The sequence below is a fragment of the Elaeis guineensis genome, chromosome 9, assembly GCF_000442705.2.
Source record: "Elaeis guineensis isolate ETL-2024a chromosome 9, EG11, whole genome shotgun sequence".
In the NCBI taxonomy this organism is placed as follows: Eukaryota; Viridiplantae; Streptophyta; class Magnoliopsida; order Arecales; family Arecaceae; genus Elaeis; species Elaeis guineensis.
This window is the reverse complement of record NC_026001.2, coordinates 53,982,921-54,003,170: the sequence shown is the minus strand read 5'-3', so window position 1 is coordinate 54,003,170 and position 20,250 is coordinate 53,982,921. Positions and strand designations below refer to the sequence as shown.

Below are 20,250 nucleotides of genomic sequence, written 5' to 3'. Positions count from 1 at the left end.
TTTGGAGCCCAAACTATTTTGATTAGATATCACCTAATTAGAGGAGTCCTAGTCCTTTTGGACTCTCTCTTGGTGCTTGAGTCAAACTCCATTTTAATCCTAATCCAATTAAGATTTAGTGCACCCACAAAGATGAGAATTCCTAGTCTAAATAAGAGCTCAAACATTCTTGTTTAGATTCTAATCTAATTAGAAATTAAGTCAAACCCAAATCCTAATTCAACAAGAAATCATTCTCCTATGTAATTTGGTTATCTCATAACCCAATTAGGCTTTATCAAATCAAATCCATATCAAGTCAAATTAAATCTAATTTAATTAGACTTGATGCAAGCCCCATAGCTCAATCAAATTGAGCCAATTAATAATTCAATTGCTAATTAATCCTCCTACAACTCACTAACTCTTTAGCGAGTTACTTAATTGCAACTTTTGTATTGGATTAATTATCAATCAAATTGATAATCAAATCCTGTCACGATTCATAATCGTAATTCAACTATCTGATCAGATAAAAGCCTTTTTGTGTGTGACCCCATAGGTTCTATTCTGTTCATAGGTTCTATTCTGTCTGGTAGTGAGATATATATGTGATCTCAATCATAATATCATCAAAACTCCTTTCAATGGGTTGGAACCATTCCAACTCTGCCCACCAAAGATCATCAATCATCAAGATGATGCTTATGGATCTCATAATCCACCAGTGACATCTAATAGTATGTAGTGACAACCTAGCAGAATAAAAGGTGATAAACCTCTAGGTGCAGTTAACGTATAATACAGTCTCTCTATCACGAGTCCCGATCAGATGGTAGATTATGGATGAATCGTCAAACCTCATCATCGGTCATATGATAGATTCAATCAGCCCGAGTCCATATGTGATTCTCATGGAAACTCTTTTCCATTAATCACACTGCTATAGCCATAGACTTAAAGACTTAGCTTCTTAAATCCCATAGGACTACTCCTTTCTGTTAGGATTGATAGATCCCATCTAGGTGTACATCTTACTCCTATGGTGGACCAACTGTCGCCAACATCCACTACAAGAGCTCACTGAGACTCATATTTATGTGTCAGTCAAACTCTAGCAGCCTCACTAACGAGTGAGCAGACATCTATGTGATTTCTCATGTTGATCACGCTCAGTGCTAGTTGTTCTCTAATAACCACCTACACTCTCGCTTCAGTGTCACTACACCACAAATTTGAGACTCATTTGCCCGAAGAAAGTGATCCATGCACTGGTTTATCCAAATCAATCACCATCCTCATGATGATCTTATGATCAGGAGCAATTTAGGAATTAACCATCCATGACATATGTTTCAAATTCTCAACCTTTTGAGAATATATATCATCATCTTGTTAATCCTTTGGATGATTCATAGACACATAAACATGAATGGTAATATAAATGCCCATAAAGTACAAAAATATGTCTTAAAAATATGATATGCATCAGTCAAGATTTGCTTCTAGAACATACATCCAATACTTTAGACATTAAAGTTCTCCAAAAATGACTTAAAAATTTTGTATCTCTATCAGAAATAATTGTTTTTTGGAATGCCATGCAAACAGACTATCTCATTGAAAAATAATTTTTGCAATATATGATGCATCAGAAGTTTTTTTGCACGGTATGAAATGAGCCATTTTTTGTAAAACGATCAACAACCATAAAAATAGAATCAACTTGTCGTGCAGTTTTTGGTAGGCCGAAAACAAAATCCATAGTAATATCTTCCCAAGGAGCAGTAAGAATCGAAAGAGGAGTGTATAGACCCGTATTTTGAGTTTGTCCTTTAAATGTTTGACAAATTTTACATCTTTGAATGAATCTCTTAACATCCTTATTCATGTTAGGCCAATAATAACGCTCTTGAATTAATCCCACAGTTTTATCTCTCCCAAAATGACCTCCTAGCCCACCACTATGCAATTCCTCAATCACATTTTCTTATCATCAGGGTTGCTTGCTTTTGGGGTTTTTCTCATTTAGGTTTGGGCTTGGGCAAGAAGTTGGAGGGGACCAATCTAACTTTCTTGTTGTTTTTAGTGACAATGTAGGTATTTTCCCTTCCATCATGTATAGTGCTACGATCATACTGCCAGGGCCGCCCTAACAGTAAATGACTAACGTCCATAGGCACTACATCACACCAAACCTCATCAGCGTAAGTCTTTCCAATTGAAAACTTAACCAGACATCTCTCAAAAATAAGAAATTCATCCCCATCCTTAAACCAAGCAATTTTATAAAGTCGTGCAAGTTCTTCAGTTTTCAAATTAAGTTTATCGACCATTTCTCTTGCCACAATTTTCAGTACTCCCACTATCAATAACCTGTGGACAAAACCTTCCCCCAGCATTACAGATCGTCCTAAAAAGGCTATGTCGTTTCCAATCATCTTCGATAGACTTAGTAGTTGCTAAGACTCGATGAATCATCAAGTTCGATTCAGTTGCATCCGAAATTTCATCAAGAAATTCCTTTTCATTTTCTTGCTCTTCAGTTTCTATTTCATCTTCTTCTTCTTGATTTTCAATTACATTTGCTCAAGCATTGGATTTTCTTAATGGGCATTCAGATGATTTATGTCCTTGTTTGTTACACTTGTAACATATGATATTAGAATCAGTTGGTTTTGCTCCTAAGATTCCTTTTCCCTTATAATCTTGAACAATTTTTGAAGATTCTGAATTTTCAATTTTCTGGACAGGTTTGGCTCCTACGATATTCTTTCCACTAGTGTTTCCTTGACGAAATGTTTGTCTTTCCAATTTGTTTTCAGCCTTAAGCACATGATTATATACATTGTCAACCTTATAGAGAGTTGAAAAGGCTAACTCATCTTGGATTTGAGGACGAAGACCGGCCAGATAGCAAGCTATCCACTGTTCATTATCCTCTTTGAGATCATTACGAGTCCCTCAGTATATTCTTAAACCGATTTAGAACCTTGTTTAAGATTGTGAGATTTTTGGAAAAAAATTTGACAAAAATCAATTGGTAAAAATTTTTCTTTAAGCTTTTCTTTCATTTTCTTCCACAAGTTAATCTTTTCTTTTCCTTTTTTGATCCTATCATTCTGGACTTACTTCCACCATATTAAGACATGGCCTTTCAACTTAAGGAAAACAAACTTAACTTTCTTGTCCTCGGATAACTCTTTCCATTCAAAGAACTATTCTATTTTATCTAACCAATCTATGAATTCCTCAGATTGTAATCTACCCTCAAACTCACTTACATGCATCTTAATGCCCTGATCCCATTGAGAAATGTTTCTTTGATTTTGGGGAAGCAGGTTTCTTCTAGCTAGTAAAGTACGAGTGTCAAAATCAGTGTCACTCTCAAAATCTTCCCTTCTTTCATTTTGTCGTTGCATGATTAAAATTTGTAACATTTGTTGAATATTATTCATTTGTTCTTGCATGTCTCTCATGTATGTTTGCAATCTTTGATATGCTTCTTTCCAATCTTGAGATTCTTCCCTGCCATTACTAAGATGCTATCAGGTTGATCAATGTAGTGGTTGATGTTTTGAAAGTTTTTTTTTTTTTTTTAAATGATCAAACCAAAACAAGCATTCTCAAGGAAAGAACTTGCTCTGGTATTAAAATTTTGAAAACTATTTTTTTTTTTTTTTGAGAATTCTAGAGAACTTCAATCACCATAAGCAAAATAGTAAATTAAATTTTTAGCAAGAAAGTGATAGTAAAATCCAACTAAGAGCAACACAAAGATGATAGGAAGCATACTATATAAGAAACAATAATATTACTCAACTAAACTGCTTATAAATATTCCAACAAAAGTAGTAAGTTTAATCCTATCGGGCATAAAACTCTTAATTTTTGATTGATTCAGTAAGGGTTGACAATAGTGGAGGGATAGCTGAAAAATAATGATACCTGGGATAAGGAGAGGTTAGGATTCAAGAGGGACATAGTGTACCGATCGCGTGACTACGGGAGATCCACGATTGACGAGGATAGCGGCCACACAATGGGTAGAATTTCAGCAAAAGGGGAAGGAAGAGAGGGGCAGCAATCCAGAAGAAGTGTTAATGAAGAAGAAGAAGCCAACAACACCGCAAGAAAGAAGCGACACGATCAATAGGAGAAAGGAAGAAGATAAGAGGTCAATAGAAAATTTTTATTCTTCAAAAATCTCACCTCCCAAGCTTCAACATTTAGATATTTATAATGCCAAAAATCAGCCTCATATTGATTTCTATTGTCTTTTCATTTTTCAAGACAGCACTGCATTAAAAATCAGCTTGTCTCTTCATTTTTCCAAGGCAGCACCGCATTAAAAATCAGCTTATCTCTTGTCTTTCATTTTCTCCAAAACACCGACTCCAAAAGGTCAAAAGATGAAAGAGAAGAGGAGGCATTAACTTCAGCCCATTACTCCTCCATTTACTCCAAGGCACATGCTCCAAAAGTCAAAAGGTGCAAAAAAAAAAGAAGACATTAAGTTCAGCCATGTTGGTTTTGGATTTTGGAGATAATTTTGATGGATGATAGGTTTAGGTTAACTGAACCAACTAAAACTAATTGTCTCAAGCCCAAATTAGACACAAACTCACAAAACAAAAAGAAATTTGCATGCAATAAAATAAGAAATGATGATTGTAGCACTAATGGCTGCATCAGATTCACATCCACAGATGAATCTAATGCAAGCTACAGAGATCCATTTATAGATTGAAGTGGAGTTAGAACATGCGCATTGATAAAAAAATCAAAACGTATGGCTTCATTAAGAACGGAAAGGAGCCTTGTGTCTACAAATGGACTAATGATTCTGTAGTCATATTTCTTGTATTGTATGTGAATGACATTCTCTTAATTGGGAATGACATCCCTGCATTACAAAATGTGAAACTCTAGCTGTCATCACAATTTTCCATGAAGGATTTGGAAGAAGCATCCTACATCTTAGGGATGAAGATCTATAGAGGTAGATCTAAAAAGTTGCTTCGATTGTTCCAGTCCACATATATTGATACCATGCTGAAATGGTTCAGCATGACGAATTTCGAAAGAGACTATCTACCGATAGGCCGAGGAATAACTCTCTAAAAAGGATTGTCCGACAACTTCACAAGAAAGCGTATAAATAGAATCCTATATGCCTCAGCAGTGGGATCTATCATGTATGCCATGATATGTACGAGACCGAATGTGGCATACTCACTAGGGGTAGCGAGTAGATATCAGTCTAATCCAGATGAAAAGCATTGAAAAGTTATAAAAACAATCCTTAAGTATTTAAAAAATACTAAGGACCAATGGTTTGTTTATGGAGATACTGACTTAAAACTTGTGGAAATACATATTTCAGTTTTCAATCAAACCATAATAACAGCAAAAGTGTCTGGTTATATTTTACCTTGTATAGCGGGATGATATGCTAAAACAATTCCAAGCAACACACAATAGCTGGCTCTGTATGCGAAACGGAATACAATGCGACATTCGATGCTGTCAAAAAAGCTGTTTAGTTAAGAAAGTTCACCAGTGAGCTCGGGGTGGTTCCCTCCGTTAATGGTCAATTCTATCATTTTGTGATAGTACTAAAGTCATTGCTCAAGCAAAAGAATCCAAGTCCCTACAGAGAACCAAATACATTCTATGTCGTCATCACCTTGTTCAAAAGATCGTTGATAGAGGCGATATTAATCTACAGAAGATCGATGGAAAAAAAAACCTGACCGACCTCTTCACTAAAACCCTCGAAATCAAAGAGTTCGATGATCACAAATAGAAGATCGATATTAGATACAAATCTGATTGACTTTAGTACAACTGGGAGTTATTGGGATTATCCTAAAGCCAATTATCTAACAGTAGACAGTTGTGTATTTATATATGAATTGTAAATAAATTAATAAATGTTATTTGGCAGTTCATCATATTTTGCATCTTATAAAACTCTTATTATTATTATGAAGTCCTTAGAACTATTAACAATCGATAAAAGTGACAAGGATTTATCGAGTTCTTAAATTTTGTTCGTAACCAAATGTTATATTATTAATAGGACGATAACGTTTATGAAGTATAGATTGTTGTATGCTATATGAGTTGGTTGTGCTAGTAACCAAAGAGTGTGAAGACACTAGTATGGCATGCAGATGAATGTAAAAATACATTTTCACTGAACGTGACTCAGCTACAGAGCGCTCTACTGTTAAGAGCAACTCGTGAAGGATATGGGTATAAGTATCCCTCCGACCTGAGATCACCACAGTGACTTGCAAGCAACTCAGTCAAGTACCTACAAAGTCTGTGAATCAAAATGGAATTGACCACTCCAGATTTTAAGAAATAATGCTTCACTGTGTTTCAATTCGGTAATACTTTGGTCAAGATAATCCTTAAAATCAGCCATAGAAATTATAAGATTGAAATATAATATGGATGACTGATTAAGAGTTTGATAGTTTACTCTGAGATCATCCTAAGCATTGAAGGTCAAAGGAATGAATTATACAGTAACCATATGACAAGATTCTTGAATGTTGCCTTACAATAATTCGACCCATCCAGACATCGGGTATCATTGCTAGATGATCACTTTGATTAGTACATGAATTAGTTCCTATACTACTGACTTAATGTTTGAACCTGTGAAGTCATGCACATTATCAAGCAACGTGGAAAGGGTTTGACCTAAGATCTATATGTTCAATTTGGAAGTAGGTGACTTGATTGAACAAATAAATTTACTTAATTGAGAATTAACTTCTAGATCATACGGAATTAAATACTGACTATGTCTAGCTAGCACTGGGTATTAGCTGCAAGATTAATTCCAGGGATGAACTTAAATTAATCTGTAATCCAAAGAATTTGAGAGGATTGGATTCGAGTCCTAATTAATTTAAATTAGATTTAATTTAATTAGGCTTGATTTAAGGCTAATTGGGTTTAATTATCCAAATTGGACTTGGATCTCAATCTTAATTAGATTAGGATTGACAGTCTTTTTGAATTTGATTCGAATCGGATTCAAATTGGATTCGAATTGAATCCAAATTGGAACCAAATTGAAATTGATCACCTAAGCCTAAAATCCCTGGGTTTCTCTCTCCTTATTGGTCGAACAAGTGGAAGGAGGGGTGCTGAAAATCCCGCCTCCTTCCCTTCGTGCACGTGAAAGCATAAGTGGCGCCTTCCCTTATCTCTTTGGGTTTCAAATTATGGATAAGAACTAATTCAAAACCAAATTCAAATTTGATTTTGAATTAGTTTGAATTAAGTTCTTATCACCAAGGGGTGATGGAACAGATTTTGTGCAACAAAATTAATAAGAAGGGGCGTGAAGGGGCATGGAAGAGAGATGCTTGTCATTCTTCTTAGAAAGTTGGCTTTCCGTGTGTCCTGATCTCCACGTCCTCTTGCTTCCCTTACAAAGTGGTGACGCCCCTGGGTCTTCATCCTCCTTTTCTGCGAAGCGTGGCGTGCATGCGAAGTAAAGGAGCCGCACGAGCAGCTCTAGCAAAGTGACTTCTTACTGTCCTGATCAAGTTTCTTTCGCTTCCGTCGAGGTATAGAACAATCAGCTGCCTCAAGGCATTATTTGACGTACATAATCCACTTCTAGAATATTTGCTCATTCTCCAAAATGGAACACTAAAGCAAGGTTGGAAGAACCACTACTGACTGGTATGCTGGCCAACAACTGGCACATTACGGTACCAGTCCGTACCTTCTGGGACCACAGAGAGGGAGAGGGAGATGGCTAGAGAAGGAAAGCTAGGGTCTTGAGCTCGACAGTAGGTGAATTGACTGGTTCTCAAAAACACTAGCTGAGGTTTCGAGGGAGGGAGAGAGAGGGGAGACTTACTAGACGTGCTAGTGGCAAAGTGAATGAGGGGTTGCTCAAGTCTTAAACAATTGAACAGAATGGGGCTGCTCAAGTCTCAAACGATCAAATGGAAGGAGGGGGAGCTGGATCTTAAATGATTGAACAAAGTGATCAAAGTCATCCGCCCATCGAATGGAGGGCATACCTATCGATTGGCAAGGGCAATGAGAACAAGACAAGCACGACCACAAGAGATTTTTTTTTTTTGTGGGGGGGGGTGTAAAGAGACCGAGATGAAAACCCAAGCAAACTGACCAATTTATATAGGCTTGTTTCGAATTTAGAGGTTGAACCATGCCTATAAGCAACCAGCCTGTTTGGTATGTCCTGAACCGACCAGTCCAGCATGGTTAAGCAATCCATGAATTGAAGCTTTTGCTCAGTAAAATATATGCACGTAGTTCATGATTGCTGCAAAAATTGGGTAAATTTAGGAATGGAACTAGACTGGAGTATGAGCCATCTAGAAAGAAACCAACAAGCACTCTTGTTAATGAACAAGTGTATGAACTATGAATTGATTTTTCAGTCATACTAACAAAACTACAGGAACAGGCAGACAACCTATAAAATTAACAATTATTCTAAAAAATAAGAAATTAGAAAACGTTTAAACATTTCTATCCTACACTTCCTATTTTCTGATCACTAACTCTTTTTGAGTTGAGCAATTTGCTCCCTAAATGCATTTCATCACAAGAACAGACATCTATTAATTTCCTCTCCCACTACTTCGAAAGTTTATAGGTGTCCTCCCATCTTCTGATCCTTCAGCTGGATTAAATGCCCATCACCATCCAAAGCCTTCATTATAGATAAGATATGAACAAGAAAACATAATTAACTATAACTAATTTTACCTGCTAATGCTATTCCAATGCCACCTCTATTGTGTTCATTTTGGACTTTGAGTTTCACCACACCATTATTATATGACACTAAGTATTTTCGTCATCCTTAGGGAGTATCAAATGTCCAATTATCCAGGAACATCTCTTCACTGTCCAACAAGATTATTCCTACCCACAACAATTTTATCCAACAGCTAACTCTTTAGTTGGATCCAAAAGGGACTGGCAAAGGGCCAGATTATAAAATTAATTTATCTGTAATAGCTAAAAAAAAAATGCAAATTTCTTCACCTATTTAACTGCTTACTAATGCAGGTGAGAATACCATGCATAATTTATAAAAATGCACTCTACGCTATTCTATATAGTATATATTATGAAGAAAAAAAGCATATAGAAATTCAGAGGGGTTACAGTTTTCCGATTTTCTAGATATGTAACCATAAAAATTAGGCCGCAGAATATGCACTTCATATTTTGCAACATCACTGCATTATGAAACTTGAGGCCCATTGGTGCACTAAACACAAACAGAACAATTTGAAGTACACATTACACAAAATTCCAACGTGACCTAAGAAAACAATGCTAAAATAGTGGTTGACATCTACTTGTACAAAAATGAAATAAAAGCAGCATTCAGAAATGTCTCTAGTAAGAAATGATTAAACAACTACAATATTTTACATAGTGACATAAGTTTCAGTTCTCGATAGGAAACATAATAAAGGACTTATATCCAGACAACCAAAAGGAAAGAATTTGGTCAAGTAATTTGCAAGTTAAAGGCAAAAAAATGCAACCTTTGCTCGAAGATGACCAACATGGCTTGTGAATTCAGTGAAAACATGTTGCACTAACATGCACTCTAGCTCAGACTTGTAGGGCTCAGTTTGCTTTAATTTATCACATAATGTTCCAATAGCAAGAAGAGCACCATCCTTTTGGCGATAAGGTTTAAACTCAGCAGATGCCTCATCATATCTGGTTACAAGTGATACCTTGAAAAAGTAAGTATCCTGTATGACGGAATCATGAAAATTGCAACTTCTCAGAAAGAATCAACTTATTGAGGATATCATATACCTCCTAAAAATCTCCACGATGAACTGAATGAACTTTTGGAGGTTTCCTTTACCACGTTTTCTCACTAATTCACTAACAAAGTCCATGGCTCCAGTCCGAGGGCTGTATAGATCCTCAATGATATCTGTATGGAATCGTGAAATCTTATTGAATACATTTCTTAAACAACTGGGAGAAATGGTTGTAGGATATTATCCTCATTTTGACTTTACATTTCGAAGTATAATTACAGAAGTATAAGGACTCACCATAACCCTTCCTGACATACTCATGAGGATCCTCATTCCATAATTTTTGATCATTGTCATTGAAACACATTAGTGGAAAAATTATCTCAAAAAGAACAATGTCAAGTTGTGGCTGCAGCAATTGATACATGCTGTTTCTTGGAATACTGCAAGTACAGCAATGAAAGTGTAAATTGAGTTGTCTTCGACATAAATGGTTGCAGTGTTGTCACAATTAAATTTTCAGAAAGAGTGGTTGTTTTGCTGCAGAGAATGGATTGGATACCCTTAAGATCAGCAAACAGAACCAGAACAAAAAAGCGACGTAAAGACCTCATCACTATTTCTCTTGCAGATAATTGCATCATCACATAAGCATCAAAAAGAATGGCCTGGAAATAGGGAAAATAGTACCGAGTTTTTTTTTTCTTTTTACTAACATGAAAAACTAATATTAACATGTCATCAACAAGCACCTTGATTCAGCAATAGATACACTTGTCCACTTGCAGAGATCAAACCACAGTCTGCCTCATAAAATATGCAAGGTTTTACAAATAACCAATCCGACCATTCAGAGTCTCAGACACTAGCACCAGTACATTTAATGGAAAAAGACCAGATTAAATCACCCATAAAGGAACATGACTTTGCAGGTATCATTATTTAACCTAAAGAAAAAGCAACACATGAATATATTTTTTACAAACTGCAACAAGCGCATGATAATCCAGGCAACATGTTTCAATACAAAGTCTCAACAATAAACATTTACTATGCAGTGGTTACCCTTTTTGTTTAATCAATAAGGGCATACAATCAACCAACTATGTAATTGATAAAAACACTAGCATCAAAGCAAGGATTGAAATCCCACACACCGGCAGTTTCACCAGACTAGCATTGCCATGGTACATACCATGCCATGCCCTGGCAAGCTAGGCATGCACAGCATGTTTGAAAGCCAATGACCAACACATAGCTACCACGATCCAAATGCCATGTGCCAATAAGGCACTAGCACAGTACACATCATGCATGACATGCCATGCCAAGTTGCACTTAAAACAATGCCTTAAGTAAGTTTTTAAAATGACGGCATTCTGTAGATTATTAAAAATTTCTCAAAATTTCAGAAATTACTGATCTATCCGTTCTATTGAAGGAATTGATGCATCGCAAAAAAAGCATCTACCCCCAATTTTTATTGAAAATTATTTACTCCATTTTTCCACATTTTCAGGTATTTCATAATTTTTACGAATTTGCTGAGTCCTGCTACCAGATATTCATGACCGGCGGACTCTTTCACTGCTCACATATTTGTGTTTCTTATCACAATTAGCTCCATGTCAATGGCATCTTGCATCCAATTAAGATTTGGTCCTTCAAAATATCATAAATTGCAGAATCTTGCAAAATACTTTTAAAAAAAAAAGTTAAATAACTGCTTGTAAAATAAGTTCTAGTGTATGCTAAAGCAAAACATTAAATAACTGCAGAATTATGCAAAATACTTATGCAGCTAGAGAGATCAAAGCATGACTAACCTGCTGCTGAGATATTGAAGGATAAGGTTGATAACTCTATCAGGTAAATATCCACCTGTACGGATAACATTGAGCAATTGTAGGTGGCATTCCAAAATCTTCCCAGCATAGTTTTTCTGAAACATTTGAGCAAAAGCTTTACTCTCTGGCTTCTGAAGTTTCAGATCCCCAAACCTGATAACATTCCACATGCCAACTAAGTGCACAATTACAGAAAGCATGTGTCCCAATTTTTATTGCTGAAGAACTCACCGAGTGTATAAACGGTTTAAGATGTGAATTGTCCACTTTTTGACCTTCCACCATCCCCAAGATTTCCTAACCTCTGGATCAGATGGTTGACCTTCCAAAGGAACAGGCCTCTCCAATATATTCAAGAATAAAACCATCCATGCATTGAACACGGTGGGATCAAATAGTTGTTTTGGAATCTCCAACTGAGAAAAGACAGTTCAAACCAACATAAAAGATAAGCTGACACATGTACAGAAGCTTCCAGGAAAAAATAAGACTTCTCACAGAAACATACATATATTGATGACCAGAATATTTTGCATATGAGTTTGATCAAATCAGCTACTTCAACTGAAGGGTTAGCAATCGGAGCAAGTTTGTTGTGTATACTCAATAAGTGAGGAAATGTCTCTTCAACAATTAGATAAAGTGGTATTCGCTCTTCATCGGACTTGAACCTTAAAAACAAATAAAAAGCACAGGAAAAAAAAATCATTTAGCATGGAAGCACCATAGACATGTTCACAGAAAAGGAGCTAAAGAAACACCAAGTAACATTAATTTATGATGCAGCACCTTATTTTAAGTCTCATAAGTCATAATAAAAGGACACAAATGGTGAGAACACTAATAAACTCAGTTGAGCTTGAAAAAATCATGGCAAAATTTCTTCTGGTAAAAAAATAAAAAAATAATAAAAAACATAAAAAGTAGGGGAAAGAGGCAACTAAACAGAAAGTCGCTTTTTAGAATAAATCAAAATCGCAAACTGGCATGCTAGATATACGCAACAATTACAGCGATCCAAAGTGGTCAAAGCAAACAGAGATGATCACCAAGGTTTTGCTTGAACGTCATCTACATTGTACAGTAAAATATATTTTGTTGTAGTACCTCAAAAGTTCAAACAAATCAAATGATGTTCCAAAGTTTTCAGGAAAAAAAATGCTAGACTAGTGAACAGTTGTTATCGATATATTAACTATCTTGACAAAAATGAAACCCAAGTATCCAGCCGAAGCATCTGAGACAGTTTGAAAGATACGCAAGAAAAGACAGATTGCGTATGGACCAATAATGAAGGTCTTTGAATACATACAAGGTGCCATACTTACTCATATTTCCTAGATAGAACCCTCAAAACATACAAAGCTCCAAATACTTGCTGATCTTGCAATTGCAAGTTGCACTTTATCCACTGAAGAAGACTAGGCCACTGTTCTGGGTAATCAGCATGGATTATTGTTTTAATACATTCACCCAGCTGAGCTCTGTTTGATGAAGAGTATGTATCAGAACAGCCAGGGAGAACATCATCAAGACATCTTTCACAAAGAAACTAACTGAACATGAGAATGGATAAGGACACTAAACGAATATAAGATTGGAAAAAACAATAGCATAAAATTGTTCTTGAAAAAAGTACATAGAACATCATGGAGATAGAAGATGTTGAAGCTCTCAAAATTATATTTAGAAGCTTGGGAAAAGTCTTCACAGCTACAGAACTTCGTGATGATAAAGTTAAAGATGCACCCATGTAACAAAAATACTTTGATAACATGTCTATCATGAAGACGTTAATCACATGAAAAAAAAAATACAACAAACCAAATCTCAGCAGTAGGCATATAACATAACCTCCTCAAGTTACTGTAACAACAATTATAAAATAAAATAGAGCAGAAAAGCCTCCATGTCGTGCAGACAATTGACAATCAGGGCATGGTGAGTTGAGAATGATGACAATGCCACATAAAGGAGGATATGATTAGCTGAAAAGTTATACCACCTGTCAATAAAAATGACTGAAATAAATCAAAGACAAAAGTATGTAGGAAGGCATCAAGAGAAGGGGAAATAATGTGCTTTGCTGCGAGTTAAATGAGAACACCCCAAGAAATAGTACCGCATAACTTATTCAGAACAATAAATAGGAACAGATATGCAAATGATATACCTCAACAGTGGTGGAACTTGAACAATAAATCCAAGGATATTTTCACGGACCATGCACTTATCACTTTCTGATATCTTTTGAGGCTCACCTACAGATGACAAATAGGCTCTTGTATGTCACCAAAACAATCAACTAATTAAAGATTTAACCTTGTGGTTTTATGCATACCAGGCTCATGAGGTAACCAGTTTTTAGCCACAAAGTTCTTGAAATGAATGCTAGCAACTTGGCGCACAGTCATATCATAGCTACCATCTACCATGATCTGCAGCAACCTCACCAAATGCTGTGGCGCATACTGAAACTGCAAAATGGAACACTTAAATGAATCACGTGTCCATGCAAGAAAGAGCAAATACACCAGTTTGTGCTCAATCTTTTCTTGGGTGATGTACTTTATCTGTCTATATTTTTAATTAAAAAAAAATGAAACTAAAGACATTAAAGATAACTGTCAGTTAATATGTGCATATGGACTTAAATGGGGAATAATAGAAACAAAATAAATAATGGAAAGGAAGAACAAAATCTAAAGTTAAGGCATGAAAACGGGAGTACAGGAAACATGTCAAATTCTGACTATCCTTGTTACTGAATTTATCTCCTTGCCAAATTAAATGCATTATGAAAAGTATAGAAGATATGAGCAGACTCCAAAAGCCATTTGCAGTCCCCAAAAGCCACTTGCTGTCCCTATATATGGTACAAACTTATAATGACCTCGTCCCAGAAAAGTTAAGATAAATTGGGTGCAACAGGAAACATGATAAATGAGAACACATCATGAACTGAAGGGGGTGTTTGGTTGGGATAATTAAGACCTGGAATGGGAATCGGAATGGATGACTTCCATTCCAACTGTTTGGTTGGGAGGAGCTCATTCCGATTAGTTGGGGGGAGCTCATTCCGATTCCCATTCCAGAGAGGAATAGGAATGATCCATTCCTTACATAATCGAATCCGGACTCATCCCAATGGAGTCAAAACTCATTCCAATGGAATAAGATTTTAAAAAAAAAAAAATCATCTTCATCGTTCGCTCCCCTTCCTCCCCCGAGGCCCTCGCCCTCAAGGCCATCTCTCGCTCCTCCATTGAGCAGAAGAACACCGCCACCGACGCCTACCACCAGATCTGGTTTGAGCGCGACGTCCTCCTAGCCCCCTTCCTCACTGGTGGGGAAGCAACAAGTGTGGCCGGTGGACTACAAGGCGGAGGAGGCATCGCGGAGGCTACTGGAGGCGGCAGAGCGGGAGATGAGAAAAGCGGGCAGCAGTCGTTTGAAGATCGAGGGGTCCAGGGGGTGCATGGCATCGGAGCTGCTCGCCGGTGGGAACATCTCGCGGCGGTCTGACATCTACGCCCTCGGCGTGGTGCTCTTGGAGCTCCTCTCCGACGACAAGCCACTCAAGTACCGATTCGATAAGGAGAGAAAGGATGTGTTAGAATAGGAAGGGCAGATTACATGCATGTATTTCAAAACTGTTTTGAAATCGCAGCGGAATAAAATAGACTAACTATTTTATCATGCATTAAATCAGATCTAAAACCTTCCCTAACACAGATCTAAGACATATGAAATGTAAAATTAATTTATGAGATCAAATTTCATACCTTATCGCGGGTGGAAGAGCTCCGCAGCCGATGATCAAAAACTTGACAGGTTCCTGGAGCCGCGCAAACGCCCGACCTCTACAGGTATGCACAAGAGATATGATCTGATCCGAGACTTATCTATCTCCCCAGGGTACTAGCTCCCTTGCAAAGAAAATCTTTTGATAATTGGTTTAATCCTTCTTCAGATCTGGAAGACGACCTTCAGTCGAAGAAGCAATGGAGGTAGAAGAAAAGCAGCAGCAGCACAACTTTCTTCCTCGGAGTCCCACCTCTTGTACCAATGGAGTTTTCCCTTCAAACTTGGAAAGAAGGACACCAAAAAGTCCCTCTCTCACTCTAGTGGTCGGCCAAATTTTGTTCTGCTCTCAAAAGCCCTCTAAAGGCATCCCAAAGGCAGATCCTTTTAAGGTGGCGCCTGATAGAGTCCTGATAGAGTCAAACTCTATCAAAAATTCAAATTAAATTTCAGATTCAAACCAAAACTTATCCTTATCCAAATGGGGGAATAAATTGTCGACCAAGAGGTGGAAAAACGTGGAAAACCTCATGCAAATCTGAAATTTGCGTGAGAAGAGAAGGGACGTGGACAATGGGTGGCGCATGGAAGAGTCCTTCACAAAATGGACTCTAGGGTTTTGGATTGAACCTCAAACCAAAAGTAATTTGGTTTAGACCCAAACACCTGATTGAACCTAATCTAATTAGGTCTCTAATCAAATTAAATCCTAATCCAATTAAGATTTAATTGAACCCAAATTCAGATCAAATCAGAAATTGATTCCATGGCAATTGAGTCATCTCATAACTCAATCAAACCAAACCTAACTCGAGTCAACTAAATCCAATTCAAGTAGACTAGATCTAAAACTTATTTCTCAATCAAATTGAATCTAATTAGTAATCAAATTACTAATTAATCCTCCTACAACTTTTGCATTGGATTAATTATCAATCGTATTGACAATTATGCCCTTAACGATTCATAATCGTCGATTAATAATCGAATCAGACAGAAAACTCTTTTGTGTGTGACCCCATAGATTCTATTCTATCTAGTAATGAGACACATTATAATCTTTATCATAATATCATCGAAACTCTTTTCGATGGGTTGGAACAATTTCAATACTACCCATCGAGAATCATCAATCATCAAGATAATACTCGTGGGTCCCACAATCCATCAGTGACACCTAGCAGTATATAGTGACAACCCAGTAGAATGGAAGTATGAACTTCTAGATATATTATCATATGATTCAGTCCTTCTATCGAAAGTTCCGACTTGACGAAGATCATGGATAACTCGTCAAACCCCATCGTCAGTCATATGCAAAATTGGCTCGATTTGAGTTCTCTTGTGAATCTCGTGAAAATTCCTTTCCAAAATTCACTCTTGCTTTGGCCAAAGGCTTACTGAACTCAGTCTCGCGAATCACATAGGACTATACCTTTTCTACTAAAATCGATAGATTCCATCTAAGTGCATCCTACTCTTAACAGTGAACCTGAACCTACAATAGCCAACATATACAGCAAAGACCCGAATGGCTAAGGACCAAGTAGACGTACAATCAAACTATAGCAGTCTCACTGCAAATAGCCAATGCACCGCAGGTCAAAAGACTAGCCATACCAATGTAGCATTGAGAATATCACTGATGAGTGAGTAGACATCCAAATGATTTCTCATAATGATCACGCTCAGTATAAGTTGTTCTCTAACAACTACCTACATTATCACCCTAGTATCACCATACTACAGACTCGAGACTCATCTACCTGTAAAGGAGGTGATCGTGCATCGATCTAACTGGATCGATCACTGTCCTTCGTGATGATCCTCTGATCGGGAGCATTTAGAAATTAACCACTAATAGTGTATGTCTTAAATTCTCAACTACTTGAGAATATGCAAAATCATCTTTGTTAATTTCTAAGATAAATTATGGACACATAAACATGACTGAAAATAAAAATACCCTTTATTAATAATAAAAATTTTACAAGTTCAAATATAAATCCTAGAAATACAAATGTGTCAGCCAACAATTGACTTTCTAGGGCACACATCTAATAGGATGTCCACAAGGCCCCCCTCATCGAGACAGTGAGGGAGACCATACGCCTGAAAGAGGACTCCTCCAAGCAAGAGCGGTGGGGGAGGGTGCAGCGGTGGGTGGACCGGAGGCTGCGAGACTCATACCCAGTGGAGGCGGCAGAGGATCTGGTCCGGGTGGTGCTGCGGTGCATGAAGGCGGATGCAACGGCGCGACTGGACATGACATGGGTGGTAGGAAAAGTATCCAAAATCTTCTTGGACCCCAAGGTTTGGGAAGAGAGGGTTAGGGTTCCGACAGACTTCTTGGTGTCCATAGCTCCACGGTGAGAATAAGCAGTGGTGGCGATGGATGTTGACAGGAGTCGCGCGACCGAACGGGTTCCCCCAATTTTTTTTGTTTGTATTTTTGTAATTTTGTGTTCATACCATTTAATTATACCCTGACAAACAACAAAAGGTGATGAGAGCCGATGCATCCTTACACTAATGGCGATTTTTATATTTTAAAAAAATTAAAGATATTATTATATTTATGTTTTATTTAATATTAATTTTTAAAATAATTAATTTTTAAAAATTTTAGTTAAAAATAAAAATAAGAATTTGAGTTGACTCCGATTTCTATCTTTATATGAATCAAACAACAACAATAAAAATTATCTATTCCGATTCCGATCACGAACCAAACGCTTCGGGAGATTAGGTCATTCCGATTTTGATTCCAATCCATTCTGATTCCCATTTCGATTCCGATTGCGAACCAAAAATCCCTTAAATGATAAAAAGGAAAGTAGTGAATACTGAATAATGATAATCTCTGTTGGAGCAACTTTTCCAGATTGTGGACGTCAGGAAACAGCAAGGATCAGATCGTGGAGGTCCTTGAAGTCCAGCAATTAAGCAAAACAAAAACAGCCTTCAAGATTTCAACAGTCTTGTAAATCCTATCGACAAAATTTCTTTCTGTGATTTGAACCCCTTCTCCATCAGATCTGAAATCCACATTTTGGGACCTAGAAGTACTTTTAATGAAGCCTCCAAAAAACAAAAAATGAGACCTAGAACTCCTCTTGGACGGCCAAAAGGGGGCGCACAAACAAGGGGGCGTGCAAAAGAGGAGGCGCTGGTTTCTAGCGCCTTCTTTCTTTTTTGGGTTGGCGGCCAAGAAACCCTAGGATTTCTTGCTGCTAGGATGTGGAGAAGACTAGAGAGAGAGGAAGGAAGAGAGAAAAAGGTTAAGGAGAAAATGATTTTGTATTCCTTCGATTCATCGAGTCCAAATACAGTGTATGTTTATATACGGGTCAATGTGACCCAACCCAAAAACTCTTCTAACTAATTCAATACAAGATTGCGCTCATCCAAACCCACGTACACCCATGACTTGACCCAATCTCATAATCTTGAACTCAATCCTAGCCCAAATATAAGTTAGTCCCTCAAGATCCAAAATTTCTGGACCTCAAGACCCGAAAGGCTGACAGCTTTTCATCCTAGGGCCCAAACTAGCCCTAGAAATCCCATGACCACCTCATAGACTTTGGACCTTGACCTTAGCTTTGATCCCCTGAGCCTTGAGAGTACTACATGAGGCCCAACAATCTCCACCTTGGTACCCCAAGGCCTCAACCAACTCCGTCCTGTCCATCAAGTACATTCATGTCACACATTTTCGAAAGCTATCCCGTGGAAGTACCTTCGTCAGTGCATCCGCTGGTATCTCCTTAGTGTAGACCTTCACCAGCTCCACCTCATCTTCTTCCATAAACTCTCTGATTCGATGATACCTGATATCGATGTGCTTCATCTTCATATGGTAGACAGAGTTCTATGCAAGTATAGTGCACTCTGATTGTCACAGTACACCCTGACGGCCTCCTGTGCGAGATCCATCTCCAACGCCAAACCCTTCAACCATAAGGCCTCCTTCGCTGCCTCTGTAACACCAATGTACTCCGCCTCAATCGTGGATAAGACCGTGATGGGCTGCAAATACAATCTCCATGAAACGGGACCTCCAAATAGACTAAATATAAAATCTGTCATCGACCGTCGGGTGTCCACGTCTCCATCGAAATCTGCATCCACGAATCCTCCTATCTGCCCCCGAGCCTCCTTGGATGTGTTGGAGAGTCCCTCAGCACTTTCTCGTTGTCCGTAGCAAATGCCGACTCCAACAGTATCCGCCAGGTACCTGAAGATTTCCTTCAGTGCTCGACAATGCTCCCTGCCAGGCTACGCCATAAATCTGCTGATCTGGCTCACTGCATGGACGATATCCGACCTGCAACACACCATGACATACATAAGGCTTCCTACACCAGAGGCATATGATATTCTCTCCATCTCCTGAACCTCCACCTCAGTCTGTGGTGATATCATCTTCGAGAGTTTAAAGTGTCCGACGAGTGGCAGCTCCGCCAGTTTCGCTTCCTTCATCCCAAACCTCTCTAAAACCTTCTTGATGTAACCTCTCTAAGATAAATGCAGCACCCTCTTGGCTCGATCTCTGAAGATTTCCATGCCTAAGATCTTCTTCGCAAGCCCCAAATCCTTCATCTCAAACTCTCAAGACAAGGCTGCCTTCGATTCTTACACAACTTTCCTACTCTTGCATGCTATAAGCATGTCATCCACATACAAGAGTAGAAACACCCTAGACCCATCCTCCAAAGATTTAACATAAACACAATAGCCATACTCGCATCTGAAAAGTCTGATGCTCCTCACATAAGAATCAAACCGCTTGTACCATTGCCTCGGCGACTGCT

General features: G+C 37.8%; 1 protein-coding gene across 5 annotated transcripts in view; it reads right to left on the bottom strand.

The window, feature by feature from the left end:
• LOC105035214 (importin beta-like SAD2) overlaps positions 1-20,250 on the bottom strand; it is a 73,034-nt gene that overhangs the window by 48,159 nt on the left and 4,625 nt on the right. For all 5 annotated transcript variants that reach the window (XR_012134439.1, XR_012134440.1, XM_073243741.1 and 2 more), the window contains exons 2-10: positions 13,971-14,106; positions 13,803-13,890; positions 12,958-13,113; positions 12,138-12,300; positions 11,861-12,045; positions 11,609-11,782; positions 10,080-10,225; positions 9,832-9,955; positions 9,549-9,729 (exon numbers count right to left, since the gene is read on the bottom strand). Coding sequence is in view for 3 of the 5 variants with exons in the window: in XM_073243741.1 (XP_073099842.1) it covers positions 9,549-9,729; positions 9,832-9,955; positions 10,080-10,225; positions 11,609-11,782; positions 11,861-12,045; positions 12,138-12,300; positions 12,958-13,113; positions 13,803-13,890; positions 13,971-14,106 (1,353 nt within the window). In the remaining 2 variants the exon portion in view is untranslated. The remainder of the gene's footprint in view (positions 1-9,548; positions 9,730-9,831; positions 9,956-10,079; positions 10,226-11,608; positions 11,783-11,860; positions 12,046-12,137; positions 12,301-12,957; positions 13,114-13,802; positions 13,891-13,970; positions 14,107-20,250) is intronic.